The 19,807-nt window shown below is 47.1% G+C and overlaps 1 protein-coding gene across 3 annotated transcripts in view; it reads right to left on the reverse strand.

Moving 5' to 3' along the window:
• The window catches only part of LOC106594543 (BAH and coiled-coil domain-containing protein 1-like), a 37,569-nt gene that overhangs the window by 1,041 nt on the left and 16,721 nt on the right, over positions 1–19,807 (reverse strand). The window contains exons 3-6 of one of the 3 annotated variants that reach the window (XM_045715699.1): positions 14,003–14,214; positions 13,587–13,694; positions 7,735–8,048; positions 4,478–4,839 (exon numbers count right to left, since the gene is read on the reverse strand). In XM_045715699.1, coding sequence (XP_045571655.1) covers positions 4,478–4,839; positions 7,735–8,048; positions 13,587–13,694; positions 14,003–14,214 — 996 coding nt within the window. Of the gene's footprint in view, positions 1–4,477; positions 4,840–7,734; positions 8,049–13,586; positions 13,746–14,002; positions 14,215–19,807 lie in introns of all 3 variants that reach the window. The other 2 variants (XM_045715698.1, XM_045715697.1) reach the window with 2 other exon arrangements.

Below are 19,807 nucleotides of genomic sequence, written 5' to 3' on the forward strand. Positions count from 1 at the left end.
GACATTTGGGAACCAGGCGCAGTCAAGAGCCATAGAGGCAGAATAATATCATTAAGGACCACATAGGCTTGAGGCTGTGGCAGTTGCTGGAGGATGATTTGTAGTGTATGTCCTCTGTTGCTGGATGATGATTTGTAGTGTATGTCCTCTGTTGCTGGATGATGATTTGTAGTCCTCTGTTGCTGGATGATGATTTGTAGTGCTATGTCCTCTGTTGCTGGATGATGAATTGTAGTGTATGTCCTCTGTTGCTGGATGATGATTTGTAGTGCTATGTCCTCTGTTGCTGGATGATGATTTGTAGTGTATGTCCTCTGTTGCTGGATGATGATTTGTTGTGCTATGTCCTCTGTTGCTGGATGATGATTTGTAGTGTATGTCCTCTGTTGCTGGATGATGATTTGTAGTGTATGTCCTCTGTTGCTGGATGATGATTTGTGGTGATATGTCCTCTGTTGCTGGATGATGATTTGTGGTGCCATGTCCTCTGTTGCTGGATGATTATTTGTGGTGCCATGTCCTCTGTTGCTGGATGATGATTTGTAGTGTATGTCCTCTGTTGCTGGATGATGATTTGTAGTGTATATCCTCTGTTGCTGGATGATGATTTGTAGTGCTATGTCCTCTGTTGCTGGATGATTATTTGTAGTGCTATGTCCTCTGTTCCTGGATGATGATTTGTAGTGTACAGTGGGGGAAGAAAGTATTTGAAGCCCCTGCTGATTTTGTACGTTTGCCCACTGATAAAGAAAGGATCAGTCTATAATTTTAATGGTAGGTTTATTTGAACAGTGAGAGACAGAATAACAACACAAATATCCAGAAAAACGCATGTCAGAAATGTTATAAATTGATTCGCATTTTAACCTCTCTAGGCTAGGCGGGACGAATTCGTCCCACCTACGTAACAGCCACTGCTATCCTGTGGCGCGATTTTCAAAACCTTAAAAATCCTATTACTTCAATTTCTCAAACATATGACTATTTTACAGCCATTTAAAGACAAGACTCTCGTTAATCTAACCACACTGTCCGATTTCAAAAAGGCTTTACAACGAAAGCAAAACATTAGATTATGTCAGCAGAGTACCAAGCCAGAAATAATCAGACACCCATTTTTCAAGCCAGCATATAATGTCACCAAAACCCAGAAGACAGCTAAATGCAGCACTCACCTTTGATGATCTTCATCAGATGACAACCCTAGGACATTATGTTATACAATACATGCATGTTTTGTTCAATCAAGTTCATATTTATATCAAAAACCAGCTTTTAGATTAGCATGTGACGTTCAGAACTAGCATACCCCCCGCAAACTTCCGGGGAATTCGCTAACATTTTACTAAATTACTCACGATAAACGTTCACAAAAAGCATAACAATTATTTTAAGAATTATAGATACAGACCTCCTCTATGCACTCGATATGTCCGATTTTAAAATAGCTTTTGGTGAAAGCACATTTTGCAATATTCTAAGTACATAGCCCAGGCATCACGGGCTCGCTATTTAGACACCCGGCAAGTTTAGCACTCACCATAATCATATTTACTATTATAAAAGTTTCATTACCTTTTGTTGTCTTCGTCAGAATACACACCCAGGACTGCTACTTCAATAACAAATGTTGGTTTGGTCCAAAATAATCCATCGTTATATCCGAATAGCGGCGTTTTGTTCGATGCGTTCCAGACACTATCCGAAATAGTAAAGAAGTGTCACGCGCATGGCGCAATTCGTGACAATAAAATTCTAAGTATTCCATTACCGTACTTCGAAGCATGTCAACCGCTGTTTAAAATCAATTTTTACGACATTTTTCTCGTAGAAAAGCGATAATATTCCGACAGGGAATCTCCTTTTCGGCAAACAGAGGAAAAAAATCCCAAAGGCGGGGGCGGTCGGGGTCACGCGCATAAGCCAGTGTCCCTTGATCGGCCACTTGAGAAAGGCGATAATGTGTTTCAGCCTGGGGCTGGAATGACGACATTCTGTTTTTTCCCGGGCTCTGAGCGCCTATGGACGACGTGGGAAGTGTCACGTTAGAGCAGAGATCCTTAGTAAATGATAGAGATGGAAAAGAAGTTCAACAAATGGTCAGACAGGCCACTTCCTGTAAAGGAATCTCTCAGGTTTTGACCTGCCATTTGAGTTCTGTTATATTCACAGACACCATTCAAACAGTTTTAGAAAATGTAGGGTGTTTTCTATCCATATGTAATAAGTATATGCATATTTTAGTTACTGGGTAGGAGTGGTAACCAGATTAAATCGGGTATGTTTTTTATCCAGCCGTGTCAATGCTGCCCCCTAGCCCTAACAGGTTAATGAGGGAAATAAGTATTTGACCCCTCTCAATCAGAAAGATTTCTGGCTCCCAGGTGTCTTTTATACAGGTAATGAGCTGAGATTAGGAGCACACTCTTAAAGGGAGTGCTCCTAACCGCAGCTTGTTACCTATCAACAAGACACCTGTCCACAGAAGCAATCAATCAATCAGATTCCAAACTCTCCACCATGGCCAAGATCAAAGAGCTCTCCAAGGATGTCAGGGACAAGATTGTAGACCTACACAAGGTTGGAATGGGCTACAAGACCATCGCCAAGCAGCTTGGTGAGAAGGTGACAACAGTTGGTGCGATTATTCGCAAATGGAAGAAACACAAAAGAACTGTCAATATCCCTCAGCCTGGGGCTCCATGCAAAATCTCACCTTGTGGGGTTGCAATGATCATGAGAACGGTGAGGAATCAGCCCAGAACTACAAGGGAGGATCTTGTCAATGATCTCAAGGCAGCTGGGATCATAGTCACCAAGAAAACAATTGGTAACACACTACGCCGCGAAGGACTGAAATCCTGCAGTGCCCGCAAGGTCCCCCTGCTCAAGAATACATATACATGCCCGTCTGAAGTTTGCCAATGAACATCTGAATGACTCAGAGGACAACTGGTGAAAGTGTTGTGGTCTGATGAGACCAAAATGGAGCTCTTTGGCATCAACTCAACTCGCCGTGTTTGGAGGAGGAGGAATGCTGCCTATGACCCCAAGAACACCATCTCCACCGTCAAACATGGAGGTGGAAACATTATGCTCTGGGGTGTTTTTCTGCTAAGGGGACAGGACAACTTCACCGCATCAAAGGGACGATGGACGGGGCCATGTACCGTCAAATCTTGGGTGAGAACATCCTTCCCTCAGCCAGGGCATTGAAAATGGGTCGTGGATGGGTATTCCAGCATGACAATGACCCAAAACACACGGCCAAGGCAACAAAGGAGTGGCTCAAGAAGAAGCACATTAAGGTCCTGGAGTGGCCTAGCCAGTCTCCAGACCTTAATCCCATAGAAAATCTGTGGAGGGAGCTGAAGGTTCGAGTTGCCAAACGTCAGCCTCGAAACCTTAATGACTTGAAGAAGATCTGCAAAAAGGAGTATGACAAAATCTCTCCTGAGATGTGTGCAAACCTGGTGGCCAACTACAAGAAACGTCTGACCTCTGTGATTGCCAACAAGGGTTTTGCCACCAAGTACTAAGTCATGTTTTGCAGAGGGGTCAAATACTTATTTCCCTCATTAAAATGCTAATCATTTTATAACATTTTTGACATGCGTTTTTCTGGATTTTTTTGTTGTTATTCTGTCTCTCACTGTTCAAATAAACCTACCATTAAAATTATAGACTGATCATTTCTTTGTAAGTGGGCAAACATACAAAATCAGCAGGGGATCAAATACTTTTTTCCCCTACTGTATGTCCTCTGTTGCTGGATGATGATTTGTAGTGCTATGTCCTCTGTTGCTGGATGAAGATTTGTAGTGCTATGTCCTCTGTTGCTGGATGATGATTTGTGGTGCCATGTCCTCTGTTGCTGGATGATGATTTGTGGTGCCATGTCCTCTGTTGCTGTGTCAGACCTATCAGTCATTTACAGTTTTCACAGATAGACTTTGCAGGCCAGGGTTGTTAGCGTAGAACCCTTGACAGCTGAATGAGCTGTGTGTCTCTAACTATCTTGCATATCCCTCTTAACAGTCTATTGTCATCATAGATATTTCTCATATGACCCTCAGAGAGCTTCTAACACATCACTTAGGCTGTGCTTACACAGGCAGCCCAATTCTGATCTGATGTGAAAAGATCTGATGTGATTGGTTAAAAGATCAATTAATGGAAATAATATCAGAATTGGGCTGCCTGTGTAAACGCAACCTAAGTGAAATGTTAGTGTGAATATTGGAATGTAACCTGGGGATGCGTCCCAATAGTTTCTCCAATATCCTGAAGAGAGCACCTGTTCACTTCTCCCACAAATGTAAAACCATTGGGTTGGTGGAGGCATGAGCTAGTGGGAATTTTTCTTATACCCGTCATTACCTTTCAAATCAGTGAAGGGAATTGAACAAGTGCACACTTTGGGAGGAAGGAGAGAAAATTGGGACATAGAGTGGATGGACAATGTGAGTTCCCTTACCAGGCTCCAGGGATTGTGGGTAATCCTGCGGGGGCTGTCCCTCTCCTATCTTGTCCTGGGACTCCGCCCCTTTTGGCAGCTGTGGGGGGGGCGGGACTGATGGCCGGAGACCGAGGGGCGGCGGCTGCCGGGCTAGGGGCGGGGCAGGGGGTGGATGGGGTGCTCTTAGGGTGGGGGTGCAGGGAGGGGGACTGGGACTGGCAGCAGGGGGACAGGTGAGCAGTGCAGGCCCCCGGGGTGGGGGTGTTTCTGTTGGAGGAGCGGTTGTGGTAGGAGGAGTAGGGTTTGGAAGGTTTAGAACCTGCTGGCTCAGAGAGCAGCTCCTCCAGCTCCACTGAAGGCTCCTCTGGTCTCTTCTGCACCTACCCACAGAGGGAAAAAAAACACAGAAACAACACCACATAGAACATATAGCAGGTGATTTATGTGTGAACAGAATGATCCATTTACATGGGATTTTACTGTACGTGGCTCTGTCAATGTTGACAGTTCTCAAAGTCCCTTTGGATAAAAGTGTCAACATTGACTGACATATTAAATGATGTAGCCCATTGCAGGACTCAAACCCACAACCCTGGTGTTGGCAGCACTAGTCCTTAACCACTGATCCATTGGAGTAAACCATGCACAACTCCCACAATGAGACTGAATGGAGCGATAGCCTAAAGTAGAGCACCCCATAATAACCAAAGACAAGCCCTAGAGAACATGGCCTACACTCTTAGGAAAAAGGGTTCCAAAAGGGTTCTTTCAGCTGTTCCCATAGGAGAACCCTATTTGGTTCCAGGTAGAACTCTTTTGGGTTCCATGTAGAACCTTCTAGGGAAAGGGTTCTACATGGAACCAAAAGGGTTCTACCTGAAACCAAAAAGTGTTCTTCGAAGGGTTCTCTCATGGGGACAGCCAAAGATTCTAGATAGCACCTTTTTTTCTATGAGTGTAGTGTCTACATTCTAGATGATGTAGCCAAATCTTGAGCAATCTGCTGATTGACCAAGAGGCTTCATCAGTATTGGTATTGTGTGTGAAAGGTTGTAAAATCCAGGTAACTTTCCTAAAATGCCCTGCTTTTCCAGGAATCCTGGTTGGAGGAATCATGGATTTCCTCCTTATTTCGTGGTAATTCATCTATGCATAGTCACTTTAACTCTACCTACGTGTACATATTACCTCAATTAGCCCGAATAACTGGTGCCCCCTTACACTCTGTACCGGTACCACCTGTATATAGCCCCGCTATTGTTATTTTCACTGTCATTTTACTTATCTATTGTTTACCTAAAACCTATTTTTTACTTCAAAATTGCACTGTTGGTTAGGGCTTGTAAGTAAGCATGGTTAGGGCTTGTAAGTAAGCATGGTTAGGGCTTGTATGTAAGCATGGTTAGGGCTTGTAAGTAAGCATGGTTAGGGCTTGTAAGTAAGCATGGTTAGGGCTTGTATGTAAGCATGGTTAGGGCTTGTATGTAAGCATGGTTAGGGCTTGTAAGTAAGCATGGTTAGGCCTTGTAAGTAAGCATGGTTAGGGCTTGTATGTAAGCATGGTTAGGGCTTGCAAGTAAGCATGGTTAGGGCTTGTAAGTAAGCATGGTTAGGGCTTGTAAGTAAGCATGGTTAGGCCTTGTAAGTAAGCATGGTTAGGGCTTGTATGTAAGCATGGTTAGGGCTTGTAAGTAAGCATGGTTAGGCCTTGTAAGTAAGCATGGTTAGGGCTTGTATGTAAGCATGGTTAGGGCTTGTAAGTAAGCATGGTTAGGGCTTGTAAGTAAGCATGGTTAGGGCTTGTAAGTAAGCATGGTTAGGGCTTGTATGTAAGCATGGTTAGGGCTTGTAAGTAAGCATGGTTAGGGCTTGTAAGTAAGCATGGTTAGGGCTTGTATGTAAGCATGGTTAGGGCTTGTAAGTAAGCATGGTTAGGGCTTGTATGTAAGCATGGTTAGGCCTTGTAAGTAAGCATGGTTAGGGCTTGTAAGTAAGCATGGTTAGGGCTTGTAAGTAAGCATGGTTAGGGCTTGTAAGTAAGCATGGTTAGGGCTTGTAAGTAAGCATGGTTAGGGCTTGTATGTAAGCATGGTTAGGCCTTGTAAGTAAGCATGGTTAGGGCTTGTAAGTAAGCATGGTTAGGGCTTGTAAGTAAGCATGGTTAGGGCTTGTAAGTAAGCATGGTTAGGGCTTGTATGTAAGCATGGTTAGGGCTTGTAAGTAAGCATGGTTAGGGCTTGTAAGTAAGCATGGTTAGGGCTTGTAAGTAAGCATGGTTAGGGCTTGTAAGTAAGCATGGTTAGGGCTTGTAAGTAAGCATGGTTAGGCCTTGTAAGTAAGCATGGTTAGGGCTTGTAAGTAAGCATGGTTAGGCCTTGTAAGTAAGCATGGTTAGGGCTTGTAAGTAAGCATGGTTAGGGCTTGTAAGTAAGCATGGTTAGGGCTTGTATGTAAGCATGGTTAGGGCTTGTAAGTAAGCATGGTTAGGGCTTGTAAGTAAGCATGGTTAGGGCTTGTAAGTAAGCATGGTTAGGGCTTGTAAGTAAGCATGGTTAGGGCTTGTATGTAAGCATGGTTAGGGCTTGTAAGTAAGCATGGTTAGGGCTTGTATGTAAGCATGGTTAGGGCTTGTAAGTAAGCATGGTTAGGGCTTGTAAGTAAGCATGGTTAGGGCTTGTAAGTAAGCATGGTTAGGGCTTGTAAGTAAGCATGGTTAGGGCTTGTAAGTAAGCATGGTTAGGGCTTGTAAGTAAGCATGGTTAGGGCTTGTAAGTAAGCAAGGTCTACAGCTGTTGTATTTGGCGCACATGACAAATAAACTCTGATTTGATTTGAATTCCAGGACTCTTCCAAGCAGGGTTTCTAGAAAACCAAGGAAATCTGGGAAAGTTCTGGATGTATTTTTTTTTTTGCAAACCCTGTTCAGCTGAGCCAGGCATTCATTCAACCTGGATATATTGACTCTTACTGTGTGCAATGACAAACCAGGCAGTTTGCATCACCATCCATACTGAGCCCACACTATTCCAGAGGGAGAGTCAGCAAATCCTGGGATAATATTGGGCTATGAAGCTATGAATAGGTACTGTACAGTACATGCTGTGGCCCAATGCTGTTTGTGTGTGGGGAAGTACTGTACTATGTAACAAAACTGCTGGTGTTGTCATGAGAATAAGGCTGTGTGTGTATTCATGATAATGTGTGTGCATTCGTGCGTACTTGTGTTTGTGTCTATGTAGGTATTCATGTTAATCTGTGGCCAGTATACCACCCACCTGGGCGTGGTTGGGTCTGTGTTGGAGCTCCATGGTCTGTGCTGCCCTGTGGTGCTGCTGAGGCTGGGCCTGTGGGTGGGGTTGGGGTTGTGGCTGGGGGTGTGACTGGGGGTGTGACTGGTGACTCTGTTGCTGTTGGTGTTGATGCTGCTGCTGCAGATGATGATGCTGTTGATGCTGCTGGAGAGCGTACAACTCCTGTTGCCGTAGAAACTGCGAGCGGGAGTACACAGCGGGGTGTTGTGGGTGTATGTGGGAGGAGGGCCCTCGGGCTCCGTACACTGGGGGCCACAGCCCAGGCTGCTCCATCACATCTAATGAGAGAGAAAGGAGTGGATCAGAGGAGCCACACACACTCTCTCACACACACACACTCTCTCACACACACATACACTATCTCTCTCACACACACACACACACACACACACACACACACACACACACACACACACACACACACACACACACACACACACACACACACACATGCACTCTTACACACACAGATGCATTCATGCACATGAATATGTACAAGTGCACATACACACGTCCCAGCTAGCACATAAAGTTCTGAGAACCACACGTTTCTTAGAGCTTGGTGACAGCGTGATTGTCCTATGGTTATTTTGCATACAACCTTCCCACAACTTTCTGGGAATAGTGCAGGATACCCTGCTAGCACATAACGTTCTGAGACCCATATGTTTCTTAGTTGGGAATTTCAGTACTTCTGCATCATGTATTCTACAGGTTTCTTCATGGTTCTATTTAAAGTCATGTTCTCAGAATATTAAAAACTTTCCAGAAAAATTACAAGAAAACATTAGTAACAAACTAAGAACGCTATTTAATAACAAATACATTCCGTTCTCAGCATCAACAAAACTCTATCCTCTACCTTGTTAAGTGTGTTCAGGTGTGTTGGCTGTGCCCACTAATTGGCCACACCTGATCTTAATTAGTGCTTGTTTGCTTTGATATGGGGTCTGTTTGATAGACTAAAATGAACATCTTTGTATGAATTTATAAAAACCCCTGCCATGCTAGAGCCATCCTGGGGGTGTAGTGAACTAATTCCATAGAGAACAGAAGATCATAGGTTCGAATCTCACTGACGGTGTGCCACTATAAAAAATGCATGATTAGTGACTAAGCAAATGAATCAAATGAATTCAAAACAGTTAACCCTAACTAAGCTAACAGTGCTATTAAAAGTCTTATTGAAACATGTTCTCAGAATGTTATTTAATTACCTTCAAATTACCTATAATTTCCATTCTCAGAACGTTATTTAATTACCTTCAAATAACCTATAATTTCCATTCTCAGAACGTTAATAAAACCTTGTGGAACCATAGTAAAATGTTCTCTGAACGTACCTGCAACCTAAAAATGTTTACCGGTCAGGAAACCTATGGTGTCATTCCCAGAACAAATGGGAAACCAAAAACATACGTTCCCCATAACTTCCAAGGAACCAAATGTGCTAGCTGGGGTACACCCACGCATGCACACACAAACACCCACACACACACCAACATCAACACAATAGGGGGAAAGGAGCTAAGCTGTACATAAATGTATGTCTCTCAGAAAGTATAACCCAGACATGTACAGCATTGAGACATCTGTATGTCTCAATGCTGGAACACCAGTACTGCCATCTCTCACACAAAAGCAAAGCCCTCACTTACACACAAGATAAGACACACTAATCACATCCCTCTGTTGAACAAAGACTGCTGATCACAACCCTCTGTTGAACAAAGACTGCTGCTTTATGCTGAGAACATGGTCACCTAAACAGCAGCACTCCCATGCTCGCTCTCTCTCTCCCCCTCTTTTTCTCTCTCCCCTCTCTCTCCGCGCTCTCTCGTTCATTCCTCTCTCTCTCCCCCTCTCTCTCTTTCTATCTCTTATTCTCTCCCACCTCTCTCTCTCTCCCACCTCTCTCCCTCTCTCCCCTCTGTCTCTCTCTCCCTTCTCTCTCATTCTTTACCACCTGTCTCTCCCCCTCTCTTTCTACTCCTCTCTTTCTCTCCCTCATCTCTCTCCCTCTCTCTCTCTCTCCTCCTCCTGAATAGAATGGATTCCCATATGAGCTGTCCCGAAAATACACTGGATTGTGACTATAATGATATACTACATGATGATGATGATGATGGTGATGACAGAGCCACTGACCAGTAACCAAATTACTGTCCCCTTGGAGCGATCGACCCTGCAGTGCTCCCTAAAAATTCACCCACCCATCCAGCCTAGCATACTCCAGCCCGCTCTCCAGGCCACATGAGTAGCCTGTGGACCAGCAGGGATGTTAGTTCCCATGTTCAAGAGGAGCACAGCTCAGCCGTTCCCCTGATGTGTCTTCTTTACAGAGCAGAGAGGAATGCTGTGTGTGTGGACTGTGAATCTGGGGAGAGGGCAGCTGAGCACACTGACTATGACACATGGAGCTCAGCTTTGGGGATTCAGCTGCCCACGCCTTCTTCTCCCTCTCTCTCTCTCTCTGTCTCTCTGTCTCTCTCTCTCTCTGTCTCTGTCTCTCTCTGTCTCTCTCTGTCTGTCTCTCTGTCTCTCTCTCTCTCTCTCTCTCTGTCTCTCTCTCTCTCTGTCTCTCTGTCTCTCTCTCTCTGTCTCTCTCTGTCTCTCTCTCTGTCTCTCTCTCTCTCTCTCTCTGTCTCTCTGTCTCTCTGTCTCTCTCTCTCTCTCTCTCTCTCTCTCTGTCTGTCTCTTTCCTCTCTCTCCAACTCAATGTGTTTTTGTCCTCTTACATATTTCACAGTACACTCATTAATGTGCATGTCCAGTCTGATCCTCCTTCCACCCCCTCAGCCCCCCCTGACGCACCATGGAACCTTTGTTCTGAAACATTAACCCGGCTAAGCTAATCTTTCCCCGGGGAAGGGTTTCGTGGATGCACTTCCCCTCTCCTCTGCAACTCCTGCGGAGCACGGAAGGAAACACACCACTGAGGATGGATAGCTAATTACATTTCACAGCCTGTTTGCTGAATAGGTCCTGCTGCATAGATGTAGAGCACTGCTTTAGTTTCTTCCTCTGTGTGTGTGTGTGTGTGTGTGTGTGTGTGTGTGTGTGTGTGTGTGTGTGTGTGTGTGTGTGTGTGTGTGTGTGTGTGTGTGTGTGTGTGTGTGTGTGTGTGTGTGTGTGTGTGTGTGTGTACACATATGTTTTTGGAGAGCACCCTGACCCATCCAGGGACCCAGCCCTGCGGGGGACAGAACAGGTGGTGAGCAGAAACTGGGATGAGTATTCTCTGTGTGTGTGTGTGTTTTAAAAGTGCAAGCTTATATGTTTGTGTGTGTATGTGTGCAGCATGCCCGTGTGTGTGTTTTCTATGTGGATGCGTATATATGTGTGGGTGTTGGTTTGTGTGTGAGACAGCCGTTAACAGAAAGCTCATCATCTGACGACATAATATACTAACTAATATACTAACTATAATAATTTAATATACAACCAGCAAATAAAGGAAACGCTGCAGTAAAACTACCGGATGGAAAATACAACCAGCAGTAGAAACCAACAGACTGCAATAAGAGAATACAATGAACCAAAGTTCAAGTGCTCAACGTTGAGGGGTAGGTGTTAAGGGGTAAGGGTAGGTGTTAAGGGGTAAGGGTAGGTGTTAAGGGGTAAGGCTAAGTGTTAAGGAGTAAGGGTAGGTGAGAAAACTTCTTACGGCTTGGGGGCGCTATGTTCACGTCCGGATGAAAAGTGTGCCCAGAGTAAACTGCCTGCTACTCAGGCCCAGAAGCTAAGTTATGCATATTATTAGTATATTTGGATAGAAAACACTCTGAAGATTCTAAAACTGTTTGAATGATGTCTGTGAGTATAACAGAACTCATATGGCAGGCAAAAACCTGAGAAATAATCCAACCAGGAAGTGGGAAATCTGAGGTTTGTAGTTTTTCAAGTGATTGCCTATCCAATATCCAGTGTCTATAGGGTCAGATTGCACTTCCTAAGGCTTCCACTAGATGTCAACAGTCTTTAGAACGTTGTTTCAGGCTTCTACTGTGAAGGGGGGGAGAATAAGAGCTGTTTGAATCAGGGGTCTGGCAGAATGCCTTTAGTTTAATCACGCGCACGGCCGTGAGCACGAGCTACGTTCCCTTTCATTTCTAAAGACAAAGGAATTGTCCGGTTGGAATATTATTGAAGATTTATGATAAAAACATCCTAAAGATTGATTCTATACATTGTTTGACATGTTTCTACAAACTGTAATGGAACTTTTTTGACTTTTCATCTGGACTTTGTGCTCGAGCCTTGTGCATTTGGATTAGTGTACTAAATGCGCGAACAAAAAGGAGGTATTTGGACATAAATATGGACTGTATCGAAGAAAACAAACATTTATTGTGGAACTGGGATTCCAGTGAATATTTATAATGCTATTTCTGACTTTTGTTGACTCCACAACATTGCGGGTATCTGTATGGCTTGTTTTGGTGGCTGAGCGCTGTACTCAGATTATTGCATGGTGTGCTTTTGCCGTAAAGCTTTTTTGAAATCTGACACAGCGGTTGCATTAAGGAGAAGTGTATCTTTAATTCTATGTAAAACACTTGTATCTTTCATCAATGATTATGATGAGTATTTCTGTAAATTGATGTGGCTCCCTGCAAAATCACTGGATGTTTTGGAGGCAAAACATTTCTGAACATTACGCGCCAATGTAAACTGAGATTTTTGGATATAAATATGAACTTTATCGAACAAAACATACATGTATTGTGTAACATGAAGTCCTATGAGTGCCATCTGATGAAGATCATCAAAGGTTAGTGATTCATTTTATCTCTATTTCTGCTTTTTGTGACTCCTCTCTTTGGCTGGGAAATGGATGTATGTTTTTTTGTGACTAGGTGCTGACCAAACATAATCGTATGGTGTGCTTTCGCTGTAAAGCCTTTTTGAAATCGGACACTGTGGTTGGATTAACAAGAAGTGTATCTTTAAAATGGTGTATAATACTTGTATGTTTGAGGAATTTTAATTATGAGATTTCTGTTGTTTGAATTCGGCGCCCTGCACTTTCACTGGCTGTTGTCAAATCAATCCCGTTAACGGGATTTGAGCCCTAAGAAGTCTAACCACTTAACTCTACCCTTACTACTTAACCCTACCCTTACCCCATAACGCCTACCCCTCAAACCTTACCACTTAACCCTAACCACTTACCTTACCCTTACCCCATAACACCTACTCCTCAAACCTTACCACTTAACCCTAACCACTTAACCCTACCCTTACCCCTTACACCTACCCCTTAAATCTTACCACTTAACCCTACTCTTACCCCTTAACATCTACCCCTCAAATCTTACCACTTAACACCTACCCCTCAAACCTTACTACTTAACCTTAGGGTTAAATGGTAAGGTTTGAGGGGTAGGAGTTATGGGGTAAGGGTAGGGTTAAGTGGTAAGGGTAGAGTTAAGTGGCTTTAGGGTTGAGGGGTAAGTGTTATGGGGTAAAGGTAGGGTTAAGTGGTAAGAGTTGAGGGGTAGGTATTAAGGGGTAAGGGTAGGGATAAGTGGTAAGGGTTGAGGGGTAGGTGTTAAGGGGTAAGGATTAAGAGGTAAGGGTAGGTTTTAGGGGTAAGGGTTGAGGGTAGGGTTAAGGAGTAAGAGTTAAGGAGGGGTAAGGGTAGGGGGTAAGGGTAGAGTTTAAGGGGTAAGGGTGTAATGGGGTAATGGGGTAACTAAGTAAGGCTGTAGAGTGACATGCAAGAGGAGAAAACCATTGAGAAAAGACATTGAAAATAAACACATTGAAAACACATTGCAAAAAAACACATAGAGAAAAATAGTGAGGCTCACCCAGGTGATGTGTGGCAGGGTGGGCAGCAGGCTCTGTGGGTAGCACCACCAGCTGGGTAGACGGATCCTGGGGCAGAGGCAGCACAGGCTGTAGAGACCCTGGCATGGCTGCAGAAAAACCTGGGGTGAGGTTCTGGTGAAGGGCTGAGTGGCCGATTCCTGCAACATCAGGAAGATGTTACAGCAGATTCAGTAGCTTTGTGTAGTTCATTACCAATACAGCTGTACTGCTACACAGCCTGCAAAGGTGAAGACTGATCTAGAATACATCTGTAGGACGTCTTATCTCAATTTCCATGAATGTTTTTATATTGAGGCATTACAATTGATTGTTTTTTATTTATAGTGTGACACCAACATGTTGGTTATTATGGAAATAAAGTTTTCTGAATTTGAATCCAATTTAACTTTCTCACCGTAGGAGTGGCTTGTCATCCAGATGGAGGGACTTCCAGTGCTCGGCATCCAATGGTGGTGGGCCGAGTGGGCGTGTGCATGTGCAGAGGGGTCTCCTAATTGGCCAGTTTGTAGGGAAGTCCCACCCGGCACCATGAGGTGAGATGTGATGTCACCGTGACAGCTGTTGGACGGATGGATCCTTGTGAATTCCACTGGATCCTTATTATCCCTGAGATAGAACCATTGAGAGAGAAATGAGGAGAGACAGAAAACACAGAATAATATAGAGGAAGAAGATTAGAGTAGAGGAGGAAGGTGAGAGTAGAGGAGGGAGGTGAGAGTAGAGGAGGAAGGTGAGAGTAGAGGAGGGAGGTGAGAGTAGAGGAGGGAGGTGGGAGTAGAGGAGGGAGGTGGGAGTAGAGGAGGAAGGTGAGAGTAGAGGAGGGAGGTGGGAGTAGAGGAGGAAGGTGAGAGTAGAGGAGGAAGGTGGGAGTAGAGGAGGGAGGAGGGAGTAGAGGAGGAAGGTGAGAGTAGAGGAGGAAGGTGAGAGTAGAGGAGGGAGGTGAGAGTAGAGGAGGGAGGTGAGAGTAGAGGAGGGAGGTGAGAGTATAGGAGGTAGGTGAGAGTAGAGGAGGGAGGTGAGAGTAGAGGAGGGAGGTGAGAGTAGAGGAGGGAGGTGAGAGTAGAGGAGGGAGTTGAGAGTAGAGGAGGGAGGGAGGTGAGAGTAGAGGAGGAAGGTGAGAGTAGAGGGAGGTGAGAGTAGAGGAGGAAGGTGGGAGTAGAGGAGGATGGTGAGAGTAGAGGAGGAAGGTGAGAGTAGAGGAGGAAGGTGAGAGTAGAGGAGGAAGGTGAGAGTAGAGGAGGAAGGTGAGAGTAGAGGGAGGTGAGAGTAGAGGAGGAAGGTGGGAGTAGAGGAGGATGGTGGGAGTAGAGGAGGAAGGTGAGAGTAGAGGAGGAAGGTGAGAGTAGAGGAGGGAGGTGAGAGTAGAGGAGGGAGGTGAGAGTAGAGAGTAGAGGAGGGAGGTGAGAGTAGAGGAGGGAGGTGAGAGTAGAGGAGGAAGGTGAGAGTAGAGGGAGGTGAGAGTAGAGGAGGAAGGTGGGAGAAGAGGAGGATGGTGAGAGTAGAGGAGGATGGTGAGAGTAGAGGAGGAAGGTGAGAGTAGAGGAGGAAGGTGAGAGTAGAGGGAGGTGAGAGTAGAGGAGGAAGGTGAGAGTAGAGGAGGGAGGTGAGAGTAGAGGAGGGAGGTGAGAGTAGAGGAGGAAGGTGAGAGTAGAGGGAGGTGAGAGTAGAGGAGGAAGGTGGGAGTAGAGGAGGATGGTGAGAGTAGAGGAGGATGGTGAGAGTAGAGGAGGGAGGTGAGAGTAGAGGAGGAAGGTGAGAGTAGAGGAGGAAGGAAGGTGAGAGTAGAGGAGGAAGGTGAGAGTAGAGGAGGGAGGTGAGAGTAGAGGAGGGAGGTGAGAGTAGAGGAGGGAGATGAGAGTAGAGGAGGAAGGTGAGAGTAGAGGAGGAAGGTGAGAGTAGAGGAGGAAGGTGAGAGTAGAGGGAGGTGAGAGTAGAGGAGGAAGGTGGGAGTAGAGGAGGAAGGTGAGAGTAGAGGAGGATGGTGGGAGTAGAGGAGGATGGTGAGAGTAGAGGAGGAAGGTGAGAGTAGAGGAGGGAGGTGAGAGTAGAGGAGGAAGGTGAGAGTAGAGGAGGAAGGTGAGAGTAGAGGAGGAAGGTGAGAGTAGAGGAGGAAGGTGAGAGTAGAGGAGGGAGGTGAGAGTAGGGGAGGGAGGTGAGAGTAGAGGAGGAAGCGAGAGTAGAGGTGAGAGTAGAGGAGGGAGGTGAGAGTAGAGGAGGGAGGTGAGAGTAGAGGAGGGAGGTGAGAGTAGAGGAGGGAGGTGAGAGTAGAGGAGGGAGGTGAGAGTAGAGGAGGAAGGTGAGAGTAGAGGGAGGTGAGAGTAGAGGAGGAAGGTGGGAGTAGAGGAGGATGGTGAGAGTAGAGGAGGATGGTGAGAGTAGAGGAGGGAGGTGAGAGTAGAGGAGGGAGGTGAGAGTAGAGGAGGAAGGTGAGAGTAGAGGAGGAAGGTGAGAGTAGAGGAGGGAGGTGAGAGTAGAGGAGGGAGGTGAGAGTAGAGGAGGGAGGTGAGAGTAGAGGAGGAAGGTGGGAGTAGAGGAGGATGGTGAGAGTAGAGGAGGAAGGTGAGAGTAGAGGAGGAAGGTGAGAGTAGAGGGAGGTGAGAGTAGAGGAGGAAGGTGAGAGTAGAGGGAGGTGAGAGTAGAGGAGGAAGGTGGGAGTAGAGGAGGAAGGTGAGAGTAGAGGAGGAAGGTGAGAGTAGAGGAGGGAGGTGAGAGTAGAGGAGGGAGGTGAGAGTAGAGGAGGAAGGAGGGAGGTGAAAGTAGAGGAGGGAGGTGAGAGTAGAGGAGGAAGGTGAGAGTAGAGGAGGAAGGTGAGAGTAGAGGAGGGAGGTGAGAGTAGAGGAGGAAGGTGAGAGTAGAGGAGGAAGGTGAGAGTAGAGGAGGGAGGTGAGAGTAGAGGAGGAAGGAGGGAGGTGAGAGTAGAGGAGGGAGGTGAGAGTAGAGGAGGAAGGTGAGAGTAGAGGTGAGAGTAGAGGAGGGAGGTGAGAGTAGAGGAGGAAGGTGAGAGTAGAGGAGGGAGGTGAGAGTAGAGGAGGGAGGTGAGAGTAGAGGAAGAAGGTGAGAGTAGAGGAGGAAGTTGAGAGTAGAGGACGAAGTTGAGAGTAGAGGAGGGAGGTGAGAGTAGAGGAGGAAGGTGAGAGTAGAGGAGGGAGGTGAGAGTAGAGGAGGAAGGTGAGAGTAGAGGATGGAGGTGAGAGTAGAGGAGGGAGGTGAGAGTAGAGGAGGAAGGTGAGAGTAGAGGAGGATGTTGAGAGTAGAGGAGGAAGTTGAGAGTAGAGGAGGGAGGTGAAAGTAGAGGAGGAAGGTGAGAGTAGAGGAGGGAGGTGAGAGTAGAGGAGGAAGGAGGGAGGTGGGAGTAGAGGAGGGAGGTGGGAGTAGAGGAGGAAGGTGAGAGTAGAGGAGGGAGGTGAGAGTAGAGGAGGGAGGTGAGAGTAGAGGAGGGAGGTGGGAGTAGAGGAGGAAGGTGAGAGTAGAGGAGGAAGGTGAGAGTAGAGGAGGGAGGTGAGAGTAGAGGAGGAAGGTGAGAGTAGAGGAGGGAGGTGAGAGTAGAGGAGGGAGGTGAGAGTAGAGGAGGAAGGTGAGAGTAGAGGAGGGAGGTGTGAGTAGAGGAGGAAGTTGAGAGTAGAGGAGGAAGTTGAGAGTAGAGGAGGGAGGTGAGAGTAGAGGAGGAAGGTGAGAGTAGAGGAGGAAGGTGAGAGTAGAGAAGGGAGGTGAGAGTAGAGGAGGAAGGTGAGAGTAGAGGAGGAAGGTGAGAGTAGAGGAGGAAGTTGAGAGTAGAGGAGGGAGGTGAGAGTAGAGGGAGGAAGGTGAGAGTAGAGGAGGGAGGTGAGAGTAGAGGAGGAAGGAGGGATGTGAGAGTAGAGGAGGGAGGTGGAGAGTAGAGGAGGAAGGTGAGAGTAGAGGTGAGAGTAGAGGAGGGAGGTGAGAGTAGAGCAGGGAGGTGAGAGTAGAGGAGGAAGGTAAGAGTAGAGGTGAGAGTAGAGGAGGGAGGTGAGAGTAGAGCAGGGAGGTGAGAGTAGAGGAGGAAGGTAAGAGTAGAGGTGAGAGTAGAGGAGGAAGGTGAGAGTAGAGGAGGGAGGTGAGAGTAGAGGAGCGAGGTGGGAGTAGAGGAGGAAGGTGAGAGTAGAGGAGGGAGGTGGGAGTAGAGGAGGAAAGTGAGAGTAGAGGAGGGAGATGAGAGTAGAGGAGGAAGGTGAGAGTAGAGGAGGAAGGTGTAAGTAGAGGAGGAAGTTGAGAGTAGAGGAGGGAGGTGAGAGTAGAGGAGAAAGGAGAGTAGAGGAGGGAGGTGAGAGTAGAGGAGGAAGGAGGGAGGTGAGAGTAGAGGAGGGAGGTGAGAGTAGAGGAGGAAGGTGAGAGTAGAGGTGAGAGTAGAGGAGGGAGGTGAGAGTAGAGGAGGAAGGTGAGAGTAGAGGAGGGAGGTGAGAGTAGAGGAGGAAGGTGAGAGTAGAGGAGGAAGGTGAGAGTAGAGGAGGAAGTTGAGAGTAGAGGACGAAGTTGAGAGTAGAGGAGGGAGGTGAGAGTAGAGGAGGAAGGTGAGAGTAGAGGAGGGAGGTGAGAGTAGAGGAGGAAGGTGAGAGTAGAGGATGGAGGTGAGAGTAGAGGAGGGAGGTGAGAGTAGAGGAGGAAGGTGAGAGTAGAGGAGGAAGTTGAGAGTAGAGGAGGAAGTTGAGAGTAGAGGAGGGAGGTGAGAGTAGAGGGAGGTGAGAGTAGAGGAGGAAGGTGGGAGTAGAGGAGGATGGTGAGAGTAGAGGAGGAAGGTGAGAGTAGAGGAGGAAGGTGAGAGTAGAGGAGGAAGGTGAGAGTAGAGGAGGAAGGTGAGAGTAGAGGGAGGTGAGAGTAGAGGAGGAAGGTGGGAGTAGAGGAGGATGGTGGGAGTAGAGGAGGAAGGTGAGAGTAGAGGAGGAAGGTGAGAGTAGAGGAGGGAGGTGAGAGTAGAGGAGGGAGGTGAGAGTAGAGAGTAGAGGAGGGAGGTGAGAGTAGAGGAGGGAGGTGGGAGAAGAGGAGGATGGTGAGAGTAGAGGAGGATGGTGAGAGTAGAGGAGGAAGGTGAGAGTAGAGGAGGAAGGTGAGAGTAGAGGGAGGTGAGAGTAGAGGAGGAAGGTGAGAGTAGAGGAGGGAGGTGAGAGTAGAGGAGGGAGGTGAGAGTAGAGGAGGAAGGTGAGAGTAGAGGGAGGTGAGAGTAGAGGAGGAAGGTGGGAGTAGAGGAGGATGGTGAGAGTAGAGGAGGATGGTGAGAGTAGAGGAGGGAGGTCAGAGTAGAGGAGGAAGGTGAGAGTAGAGGAGGAAGGAAGGTGAGAGTAGAGGAGGAAGGTGAGAGTAGAGGAGGGAGGTGAGAGTAGAGGAGGGAGGTGAGAGTAGAGGAGGGAGATGAGAGTAGAGGAGGAAGGTGAGAGTAGAGGAGGAAGGTGAGAGTAGAGGAGGAAGGTGAGAGTAGAGGGAGGTGAGAGTAGAGGAGGAAGGTGGGAGTAGAGGAGGAAGGTGAGAGTAGAGGAGGATGGTGGGAGTAGAGGAGGAAGGTGAGAGTAGAGGAGGAAGGTGAGAGTAGAGGAGGGAGGTGAGAGTAGAGGAGGAAGGTGAGAGTAGAGGAGGAAGGTGAGAGTAGAGGAGGAAGGTGAGAGTAGAGGAGGAAGGTGAGAGTAGAGGAGGGAGGTGAGAGTAGGGGAGGGAGGTGAGAGTAGAGGAGGAAGGAGAGTAGAGGTGAGAGTAGAGGAGGGAGGTGAGAGTAGAGGAGGGAGGTGAGAGTAGAGGAGGGAGGTGAGAGTAGAGGAGGGAGGTGAGAGTAGAGGAGGGAGGTGAGAGTAGAGGAGGAAGGTGAGAGTAGAGGGAGGTGAGAGTAGAGGAGGAAGGTGGGAGTAGAGGAGGATGGTGAGAGTAGAGGAGGATGGTGAGAGTAGAGGAGGGAGGTGAGAGTAGAGGAGGGAGGTGAGAGTAGAGGAGGGAGGTGAGAGTAGAGGAGGAAGGTGAGAGTAGAGGAGGAAGGTGAGAGTAGAGGAGGGAGGTGAGAGTAGAGGAGGGAGGTGAGAGTAGAGGAGGGAGGTGAGAGTAGAGGAGGAAGGTGGGAGTAGAGGAGGATGGTGAGAGTAGAGGAGGAAGGTGAGAGTAGAGGAGGAAGGTGAGAGTAGAGGGAGGTGAGAGTAGAGGAGGAAGGTGAGAGTAGAGGGAGGTGAGAGTAGAGGAGGAAGGTGGGAGTAGAGGAGGAAGG

This window comes from Salmo salar, chromosome ssa03 (assembly GCF_905237065.1).
Source record: "Salmo salar chromosome ssa03, Ssal_v3.1, whole genome shotgun sequence".
In the NCBI taxonomy this organism is placed as follows: Eukaryota; Metazoa; Chordata; class Actinopteri; order Salmoniformes; family Salmonidae; genus Salmo; species Salmo salar.